At 38.5% G+C, this 11,399-nt stretch overlaps 1 protein-coding gene and 2 long non-coding RNA genes across 3 annotated transcripts; 1 reads left to right on the top strand and 2 right to left on the bottom strand.

Annotated features, from left to right (window-relative positions):
• Positions 1–498: 498 nt before the first annotated feature.
• On the top strand, positions 499–5,763 carry LOC120279446. The gene is made up of 3 exons (XR_005541915.1): positions 499–519; positions 732–804; positions 5,646–5,763. It is a non-coding gene; the product is annotated as an uncharacterized LOC120279446 (long non-coding RNA).
• Positions 5,764–7,106: 1,343 nt separating this feature from the next.
• LOC120279553 lies at positions 7,107–8,691 on the bottom strand. The gene is made up of 4 exons (XR_005541948.1): positions 8,551–8,691; positions 8,391–8,468; positions 8,220–8,310; positions 7,107–7,492 (listed from the first exon to the last, which is right to left on the bottom strand). It is a non-coding gene; the product is annotated as an uncharacterized LOC120279553 (long non-coding RNA).
• A 2,276-nt stretch (positions 8,692–10,967) lies between these two features.
• LOC120279117 (putative polyol transporter 2) lies at positions 10,968–11,399 on the bottom strand. Its single transcript, XM_039285985.1, has one exon. It carries the CDS (start codon positions 11,397–11,399, stop codon positions 10,968–10,970), a length of 432 nt encoding a protein of 143 aa, XP_039141919.1.

Raw genomic sequence — 11,399 nt, 5'->3', positions numbered from 1 at the left:
AAAACCGGGTTCATGAGCGACTTGTTCTCGTAGAAGCTCGGTTTGATAGAGGCCCTGTAAATCGTATAGCATCCCTGTATCGTATGCTGACCGAAAATTTTTCCCTTAAAAACATTTCTTCTTCTTCTTTTTCTTCTTCTCTTCTTCTTTTCCTTGTCTTGGCGAACCTTCCCATTTTCTTATTTATTTTTTTCCGCGAAAGTTTTCCGTCGAACCAAGCATCCCTATCTCTTCCTCCTTCACCATTGAGCTTGGTAAGCATAGATTTATGGTTTTTATACCGTATTTATTCTTGTATTTTCCTTGTTTTAGTTTTTCAAAACCTAGAATTTCTCCATGGATTTGCATGTTTTATAGGTTTAAATTGAAGCCATTGAATTGTTGATCTTGTGTGAGAATGTTGTAGAAGAAAATTTGTGATTTAGAGTTGTAAATTGGGAGAAATCCATAGTATAAGGTTCGAGTTCATCGTAGCAATTTCGAAATTACTGTAGCACCGAAAATTTTGAGCCTTTTCTGGTATTTCTTTGGTTCACATTGAAGCTCTTCTTACCCTGAACTCATTGGAACTAGTTTTACTCCATTCTGAGATCGTTTGGATCCAAAATGACGATATTTTGCCCTAAAACCCTAATGTTTTGTATTAGACATGTATAATCGTATTCTTATACATTTTCTTGTGATTATCATTCTTATGTTCATTAGAATTTGAATTCCCTGCTTGTATATAGGTGGCGAAGCGTCCTCCAAGGGGAAGGAGCTCGCCGATCAGTGAGTGCGTCTCAGGACGAGACGACTGGTTCTGTGAGTGGTTAAATTTCTAATTGCATAGATTTAATAAGAGTACTAAAGTATTTGTTCATGGTTTTATCACATAAATTTGATGATAAATTGGTTTCCTTGATATATATTTTGAGTACGAATTTACTTGAAATGGTTAAACCTAGAATGCTTATACCTATTTATTTTGAAAGAAACATGTTTACTTGCATTTCCGTGTTTATATGCAAATGAGATATGGTTTAAAGTACAGTTCTGTATTTATATGCAAATGAGATATGGCTTGATGTATATTTCCGCATTTATATGCAAATGGAACATGGTTTGATGTATATTTTCTGGTTTAAACATTGTGCGATGGATTCTTTGAATTGGAAATTGGAAAGAATTATATGTGGCATTCAGTTATGATGGTGACGGCGGACTTTAGTCCGACACTGCAGTGTGGGGTTCCACGGTCCGGCCTGATGGGAGGCGGCGTGGTTAACCCTGGTTTACCACGGGTCGAGAGGTGCTGGAGCCATTGACAGGGGGTTACATTATGTGAGAAACCCGGGTCACCACGGGGATCTCGATGTAGCAACACCAAGGAAAGGCAACTCTTTTAAATTTTAAAAAGTTTTAAAAACTCCTTGGTGGTTCCACGACTAATCGTGACCACGATTAGTGTAGGGAATTGTTTTAGACCCAGACTGTATTTTTGGAGCTATGTTCATTATGTTTTAAAATGTTATTTGCTTTTACTATTGATGAATCCTTTGTTATTTGTTAATATGTTGAATACTTGGAACTGATTTTTATATGCTATTATTTTTTTTTCTTCGAATTACCATTTGAAATACTTTTATCACTCAGTTACATCTATCTTTGACACCACTCACTCGGGTAACATCATTTACTCACCACTCCCTTTCTTCTTTTTCGATTGCGACGTTAGACGAGTTGTCTTTGTCTGTGATGAGAGTGGTCTATCCTGTACTTCTTGTTTAGGTTTGTTATAGTATGCATGACCCTTTATGGATCCACTAGACTTGACCTTATATGTGGTTATTGTATTTATATTTTCGGGTTGTATCTTAAAACCCTGGTTTGTACTGTTGATACTATTTGTGTTTAGGGTCCCTAGTATCAGGGAACCCTATTGTGATATTTTACTATGTCGTCTTCTAGCTATATAATTGTGATAATAGGTTTATATTGAGCCTTACGGCGACCTGAATGTGGGGTCGCTGTGGGACCCACTTCTTGTCGTCGTGGCGATTGCCACGTGCCCGGTTAGGTTCGGGGCGTGACAATTTTAGTGGTATCAGAGCTATTGGTTTAGACTAATAGCTGTAACTTGTTCTTGTCTTTGACTGTCTTCTGTAGTAACTAGTGGATCCAGTTAGAGTTGAGCATGTAGCATTGTTGCATATAGGAATTGATTTTGAAAGTTCTTTTGGTGTCTTTTTCAGTTCATTGAAAAATGCCGATATAACGCCTGCCTGACACGCGATGAAAGGCGATTGCTTCATGCTTGTTGAGCCTACTACTGCACCGTCTAGAGGTGGACGGCGTGGAGTGCCATCTCCACCGTCCTCTCCTTCGCCGCCTAGGCAGGAGGCCAATTCTAGGCATGCACTGCCGTAGCAGCGTCGATGCATGCTCCTAGAGTACCCCGAGCTCGTGCCCCTGGACCCCGAGTGCCGAGTTAGCTCCGTCCATGCGAGGCGTCGCGAGGGCTTCGGAGCCTATTGGGACAATCGGGGATAGGCGGCCGACCCTATCGGGAGTTCGAGAGACTTCATGAGCTTTTTGGAGCATGTATGGAGAGGATGTCTGCGATTAGCAGACCACACGCTTGACACCACCCCGAATGCGATCAGTTCCCCTAGTCCCTCGCGAGAGGGACAAGTGGGGTCCGACCGAGTTTGTTCTTGTCTAAGCTCTCGAAGGAAGCCCGGCGGTTAGGGTGCGAGTTCTTTTGATGGCACGAGCGATGCCATGGTTGCCAAAGAGTGGCTAAAGCGGGTGATAGCTACTTTCGGCGACATGGTTCTAGAAGAAGACACGAGGCTCAAGGTTGCTACGAGGTTACTTGAGGGCAGAGCCAGAGTTTGGTGTGAAAGTCTGAAAGGTCGTTCCAGTGTTGTTTTGAGTTGGTCGATTTTTGAGGAGGGAGTTTGACGAGGAGTACTACACCCGCTTTCCATAGAGACCGAAAAAGGCGGGGAGTTCATGCAGTTGAACCGGGTAGCGAGATCCGCGATGCAGTATGAGACGTAATTAAAGGACCTAGCAAACTTTGTACCGAAGCTGGTAGGTTCGAGGGAAGTTCTATGTTCGAAGTTCGAGGCCGGACTGAACCTCAGCGTTCGGGAGAGGATGGCGATCCACAGAAACCGAGTTTTAAGGAAGTAGTGCGATTGGCCCTTCGAGCGTAAAAAGTTGGTCCCTGGAAGGCGATCGAATCCGTGAAAGCATCGAGAGAGGAGAGGTGCGAAATGAGTCAACCCTCAAAGAGAGCAGAGGTGAGAGTTCATCTAGTGGTGCACCTTCAGTTGGTTTCTTCAGGGTTCCACCGCCCTGCACCGGTAGGCGAGAGTTCACTACCTTCAGGCGATGTGTCGCATCTGAGATCGGCAGGAACTATGCGACAGTGTTGGAATTGTCATAAGTTCCATGGAGGACGATGTCGAGAACCGCGCAGATGTTATCAGTGTGGACAAGCGGATCACATCAGGACGCAGTGTCCACTGTTGACCCGTGGGGACCCTGCTCCAGGACTTAATCCAGGTCATCCTACTCAGTCTAGAGGTTCACAGCCTGCGGCTCAGGCACAGACCACCGCTACAAGATCCGTAGCAGCGAGCAACACCCCTCAGTCAGGAGGATCACGCCCGCAGACTAGATCTCAGACCAGGATCTTTGCCCTGACTAATGAAGAGCCTAAGGGTGAAGCTGACATGATCACAGGTACAATATCTATCTTTTGTTTGATGCATGTGTATTGTTAGACTCTGAGTCATAGAGGTCTTTTGTCAGGTAAGAAGGAAATTTCGAGGGCGAAATTTTCTTAAGGGGGGTAGAATGTTATACCCAGTGTTTACTGTAGATTACTATAGCCCATTTCTATAGATTTTCAGCCCGTTACTGTAGCAGCCTGATCCTGTAGCAAACCGGTTCTGTAGCGACTTGTTCCTGTAGAAGCCTGGTTTGATAGAGGCCTGGTACTGTAGCATCCCGTTACTGTAGCAGCCCGAAAATTTTCCCTTAAAACATTTCTTCTTCTTCTTTTCTTCTTCTCTTCTTCTTTCCTTGTCTTGGCCGAACCTTCCCATTTTCTTATTTTTTTTCCGGCGAAGTTTTCCGGCGAACCAAGCATCCTATCTCTTCCTCCTTCACCATTGAGCTTGGTAAGCATAGATTTATGGTTTTATACCGTATTTATTCTTGTATTTTCCTTGTTTTAGTTTTTTTTCAAAACCTAGAATTTCTCCATGGATTTGCATGTTTATAGGTTTAAATTGAAGCCATTGAATTGTTGATCTTGTGTGAGAATGTTGTAGAAGAAAATTTGTGATTTAGAGTTGTAAATTGGGAGAAATCCATAGTATAAGGTTCGGGTTACTGTAGCAATTTCGAAATTACTGTAGCACCGAAAATTTTGAGCCTTTTCTGGTATTTCTTTGGTTCACATTGAAGCTCTTCTTACCCCGAACTCATTGGAACTAGTTTTTACTCCATTCCGAGATCGTTTGGATCCAAAAATGAGCGATATTTTGCCCTAAAAACCCTAATGTTTTTGTATTAGACATGTATAATCGTATTCTTATACATTTTCTTGTGATTATCATTCTTATGTTCATTAGAATTTGAATTCCCGCTTGTATATAGGGTGGCGAAGCGTCCTCCAAGGGGAAGGAGCTCGCCCGATCGAGTGAGTCGCTCTCGGGGACGAGGGCGAGCCGGGATTACGTGAGTGGTTAAATTTCTAATTGCATAGATTTAATAAGAGTACTAAAGTATTTGTTCATGGTTTTATCACATAAATTTGATGATAAATTGGTTTCCTTGATATATATTTTGAGTACGAATTTACTTGAAATGGTTAAACCTAGAATGCTTATACCTATTTATTTTTGAAAGAAACATGTTTACTTGCATTTCCGTGTTTATATGCAAATGAGATATGGTTTAAAAAAGTACGATTACGTATTTATATGCAAATGAGATATGGCTTGATGTATATTTCCGCATTTATATGCAAATGGAACATGGTTTTGATGTATATTTTCTGGTTTAAACATTGTGCGATGGATTCTTTGAATTGGAAATTGGAAAGAATTATATGTGGCATTCAGTTATGATGGTGACGGCGGACTTTAGTCCGACAACTCGCGATGTGGGGTTCCACGGTCCGGCCCGATGGGAGGCGGCGTGGTTAACCCTCGGGTTTACCACTGGGTCAAGAGGTGCGGCGGAGCCATTGACGGGGGTTACATTATGTAGAAACCCGGGGTCACCACGGGGATCTCGATGTACAACACCAAGGAAAGGCAACTCTTTTTAAATTTTAAAAAGTTTTAAAAACTCCTTGGTGGTTCCACGACTAGTCGCAGCCACGATTAGTGTGGGAAATTGTTTTAGAGCCGATCTGTATTTTTGGAGCTATGTTCATTATGTTTTAAAAATGTTATTTGCTTTTTACTATTGATGAATCCTTTGTTATTTGTTAATATGTTGAATACTTGGGACCCGATTTTTTTATATGCTATTATCTTCGAATTACCATTTGAAATACTTTATCACTCGTTACATCTATCGTCGACACCACTCATCGGGTAACATCTCATTACTCACCACTCCCCTTTCTTCTTTTTCAGACTGCGACGTTGGACAGAGTTGTGCTGTGCAGCAGTAGAGTGGTCTATCTGTACTTCTTGTTTAGGTTTGTTATAGTATGCATGACCCTTTATGGATCCACTAGACTTGACCTTATATGTGGTTATTGTATTTATATTTTCGGGTTGTATCTTAAAACCCTGGTTTGTACTGTTGATACTATTTGTGTTTAGGGTCCCTAGTATCAGGGAACCCTATTGTGATATTTTACTATGTCGTCTTCTAGCTATATAATTGTGATAATAGGTTTATATTGAGCCTTACGGCGACCTGAATGTGGGGTCGCTGTGGGACCCACTTCTTGTCGTCGTGGCGATTGCCACGTGCCCGGTTAGGTTCGGGGCGTGACAAATAATATGGCAAACAAAAATTTATTTTTCATGCTTTTAATTAGACTTTAGTACTTATGCACAGAAATTTTTGCATGCAAGAGGAAACCATAAGTTGACTTCTGTGCAATATAAGGTGGGAATATGTAATATATTTTGAAAGCTCGCTGATATACTTTGCTCATTTTATTTATAACAAATTTTTTTTTTGAAGTTATACGTACTTCATATTTTTTGTTTTTGATATATTCAAACTAAAAACTGATGTTGAAATTTAGTTTTGCGGATGAGAAAAATTCTAGGTTATTAGTTTTTATTGATGAAGAATGAATTGATAATGGTCACTATATATTACAATTGATTTATATATAATTCATTTTATTTTTTGTATTTTATCTCATATCAATTCAATTCAGATTTATTAAAAAACAATGATATGAATAAATTAAATTGCATTTTTATGTGAATTATTTATTTGAGAAGTCCTCTGATTGAATAAATTTCTCCCACATTCAAATGAATAGTTAATACAAGGAACAACCATTTCAAATTTTGTTTGCAAGATACATTTAAATTATGTGTGTACGTGTATATACACTACACCAAAAGAGGGCTTTTGAGACGGTTTTCAAACCCTATAGAGGCGGTTAAAACCGCCTCTATAGCTATAGCGTTGGTTTTTTCAACCGCCCTAAACCGCCTCGTATCAAGCCGGCTCTACACTTTAGAGCCGGTTTGTACCAACCGTTGGGTAATTTTTATTTACGGAAGTGGGTTTTAATAATAAGAGTAGAGACGGTTATAACCGCCTCTATAACTAATGATTTCTCATACCCTTACAAATGACTTTAGAGGCGGTTATAACCACCTCTATAGCTAATGATTTAATACCCTTACCAATGGCTTTAGAGGCGGTTATGACCGCCTCTAAAACACTTATTTTTTTAACATATTCATATTTTAAAGGTGGTTATAACCACCTCTAAATTTGTTCATTAATTAAATTAAATTTTAATTTATTTTCCTACTATTAATAAATAAATTTATTTAACCTATACATTGAAAATATGAATCTTTCAATACATTCATGTATAAGGTGAGCTGATATATATATAGCTAACCATGATTCATCAGAGTTTCAAAAGTTGGCAACACAGACAAAGCAAAAAAATAACTAGTATAAGGTGAGTATGTTCTTTAATTTGGCAGGCCACCAGAACTAGATATATGATGGTAATTCAAAGTATTTTGTCAACATAAAGCAGACCCAAAATATACAAAGCAGGGCATCAAATAAGATTAGAACGGCCTGCCTCTAGCTTTCCATTCCCAATTTTTCAAGCATGGCTCCATGTACTAGATAACTTGAGAAGCAGCAGGAGAAACCCTGCTGTCAGACCTTCATGAAGGTTTTAGCCAATTAAATATATATCAAGATACAGTACGACCATAGCAGTATAGCACATTGATGCAAGGTACAAGTTCTTAGCCCATTTGTCCTGAAAATCATCAAGAAAACAACACACGAGAATTAGCCCAAGTATGATCAGCTGGTTTGGTTAAAGTTGAGAGGGTTTCAATCGAATTTGAATAATTAGAAAGTCTGCTGAATATCCAAAAAGAACACCATTGCACATTGGAAAGAATCATTTTAGAGAATATATATCATGCAAATCATCTTTATTACTTTATTAATACATCATCTTTTTTACACAGTTAATGAATGATCATTCATGCATCCTTCTAGGAAGGTCAAACAAGAGATCCAAAGTCCAAACAAAGCCAAGGATCTTATCTTTGATGTCAATCATCTCCACAGTCAAATGTCACTAATCAAAGCCAATTACAAACAACTATTCTAGATTCTCTCAAATCTTTTCCAACTTGAAAGGAATATCCTAATCTTGTGAACTAATGAATGAGCTCACGTGGATAAAAAAAGAAACCTCACAAGAACAACAGAAAAAAAAAAAGAAGAAAGAGAAAAGTTAAAGAGAAATTAAAGGTGCAAAGAGATGTCTCTTTAATAAATCCAAGGTTAAGCATGCTAAGAAAGAACCAATTAAAAGCATCAAAAACTTTTATTGATTTAACAAGGCTAATGTCTAACACAAATAACATATCATGTGCAAGTTTTGAAAAAACATGGCAAAGGCAACATACAAGGAAGACAAATGCTTTACAGGTTTGCTAACAAAAGAAAAGTACAAGGGAAAATAAAGTTACCAAGTTCCTCTTTGATTCATCAGATATGGAGGGCGATTTCATCCTTGCAAATAATTCTTGAATAAAGTATCATCTTTTAGCAACAAACAACCTGTATCAAATACAGTATCACAGGATGATGATAACATCAACCTAGATTAATATGTACAACATTAAAACTATGATCCTCACAGTAGCATTATTTGCTTAAATGATGGCACTGGGACTTGCAATAGTTACCTCATCCAATACTCCTAGCAAAATAACATCCTGACAAATCAGAAAGAACCCATGACATAAGCATAAAGAAATTGATCATGGTCAAAATATTCATGAAGGTAAACCTTCTCACCTTTATATAACCAATTCGATAGATTTGATGAATCTTTGACAATACCAAAGGATCTTTAATAGTGTTAGCTTGCAAACAAATTCAACTCTTCAAGTACCAAATATAGAGTAAATTATAGATTTACATGTATCAAGGAAACAAAATTACCTCCTTATAAATCACATGCTTCTTTAAGAAAGACCGATGATTTTGCACTGGAGGTATGTCAGGATCATCTGTATAAACAAGTCAAGGAGAAGTGAGTAACTAATCAGCATGATACACAAAAAGAATACAAAAATGACACCACACAATCTGCCCCGCAAAATCCTGGAAGTGTAAAATTTAAATCTACTTTGAACCCACACATTCCTGGCATGGCAGACAAGGCAAATTGTGTAACTCACAAGAAGTGTTTTCCTTGTAAGATCACAAAATATGATCAGGCATTATTCTGACTTAAATTTTCTGAGTCAAAACTTGAGATTCTGAAGTTGTATACAAGATGCACTAGGGTGGCTTCCTGCACACTAGCATAATGGTGCGAACAAGGCCATCAAATAGTCATAAAGGCTAACAGAAACTACTCTATTAGAATCCAATCACTGTTATTGCATCAACTAACAGAAAATTGACGAGTCAGTCCCATCTCAATTATTTCTCAACAAGAACAGTTTATACTTTCTAACATACTTCTCCACAATAAATACAAGAGGGACAGGCTCTGATGTTCATTAAGAACAACTACCTTCAAAATAATCATGCCATCTGATCTTTACAAAGAAGAAAACTAGCTAACTAGGACATTCGCATTCCCCCATGTCCATTTCTATCAGAAACTTCTACTTGTATTGTCCCATAATCCTGCAATATTGATTCTCCCGGCACACGAACACATCACTCTTATCTGAAACACACATTAAATATTAAGCGGTTATGGTAGCATGCTTATCATTTGTGAAAGATTAAACAAATTTTGTTTCGAGAAATATTAAATGATTTAAGTCCCAAAAACACACAAGTTCCTTTCTTTAAGCTTAATGCAATTACCTCATGAAGAGTACCATCACCACCAATAGCTATAATAGCATCAGCACTATCCCTTATTTCATGTATTACCAAAAACAAAACAAGGGTTCGAATGGAAAATTGGCCATTTATCACACTTTCAAATAAAATTTATACCTTCCTTGCAATTCAAAAAGTTAAACCACACAGAGTAATACACCATATGCTTGCAATTATATCCTATCCTGATACTTTAAATCAAGATTTGAAAAGATGCTAGATATTAAAGAGTAAGAAGAAAACTAAACTATGAAAAAAATAGTCTCTCAGCATATGTTACAAAATAAAGCATCACCGACAAATCCAGCCTTCAATATCAAAATAACAAGCCAGCCAGGTCAACAATCACAAGAATGTAGGATCACTATCATCACAAATATATAACTTTCCTAAACATATAGAAACATGACGAAACTAATACCAAGTATTCCACATAAAGTTTTTTCAGGTTATCTGCTACACAAAACCTGCAAACAATATCATCAACACTTTGAACCATCTTCAGACAAATCATTAACAACACAACACTAAACACTTTGAAATAACCTTAATCAAATAATTTTTTAGATGATACTTTTCTCAAGCATATAACTTCACAATCATGTCATTACTATTAGTTCACTCTCTTTAGTTTCTGGAAGAACAACAACTAGTTCAAACATATGAAAGAAAAAAACAATCAAAAAGTTTCAAAAGAATTATACAAGCACGATAAATTAGTTTTTACATAACTATAAAAAAAGAAGTCTGAATATTTCTTAAGCATCTACTAATCCAGTCATACCAACAACATCTCCATAGTCTAGAAAATGATCACCAATAACAGAACCCTTCAAATCATCTACCCTCAATTACTGAAGAATCGTTTCCTCCTCTCACCCTCAACTGTTCAATCCCATAAATTATATATAGCAAGATATAATCTGCATTACCATAAAAAACACTTACAAGCTTTTATCATACATATTCAAGCTTCAATAACCAAATCAAAATCAAAATAAAAACAGTCAAAAAATCATAAAACCTAAGAACAAGAAGATTAACAAAAAAAATCAAAACCACACTAAAATTAGGGACAAAAATCAAAAGAAACAGAGAAAGAGATGAACCTGGATAGTCTTTCTAGGGTGAACCGGCGTGGCTTTAGCTGGATTCCGGCGATCATCACTGTTATGTCAAAACCCCGAACAAATTTGTGCCCTGATGTCGGCCAGAGCCTTTGAGAACAACACTGACACAACCTAAAAAAGAAAATCATCACAAACTGATTGAAATTAGAACCCTAAATCGAAACCATCATCGGTTTTCGTTGAAACTGGCAGTAGGAGTCGGTGATCTTGAGATGGACATTGACGTGCTTGGCAGAGACGTCAATGATCTTGAAGCAAAGATGGAGATGAAGGTGGTGTCGACGGTGATGCGCTTGGAAGAGACGAAGGTGGCATCGGTGGTGAAGCAGAGAAGACTTCAGGGAAGGAAGTGAGGAAGCCACGAGAAGAGGCCGGAGAAACCTCGGCGGTGTAGACGGGGGCGATCATGAGAGCGTAGCCAACGCCGATGCCGGCGACGAAACGGCCGATCATGAGGAAGATGTAGGAGGTGGCGAAGCCCATGAGGAGAGCACCGAGGAAGAAGATGAAGGCGGCGAGGACGAGAGTGAAGCGGCGGCCGATCCAGTCGGAAGTGTAGCCGGCGGCGATGGAGCCGGCGAGGGAGTAGAGGTTGAGGATGCCGATGAGGATCTCGATTTGAGTGTCGTTGATGTTTAGGTCGTCTTTTATGTACAGTGCTGCCTCACTCAT

Source organism: Dioscorea cayenensis, chromosome 16, assembly GCF_009730915.1.
Source record: "Dioscorea cayenensis subsp. rotundata cultivar TDr96_F1 chromosome 16, TDr96_F1_v2_PseudoChromosome.rev07_lg8_w22 25.fasta, whole genome shotgun sequence".
NCBI classification, from domain to species: Eukaryota; Viridiplantae; Streptophyta; class Magnoliopsida; order Dioscoreales; family Dioscoreaceae; genus Dioscorea; species Dioscorea cayenensis.
This window is presented reverse-complemented; position numbering and strand designations above follow the sequence as displayed.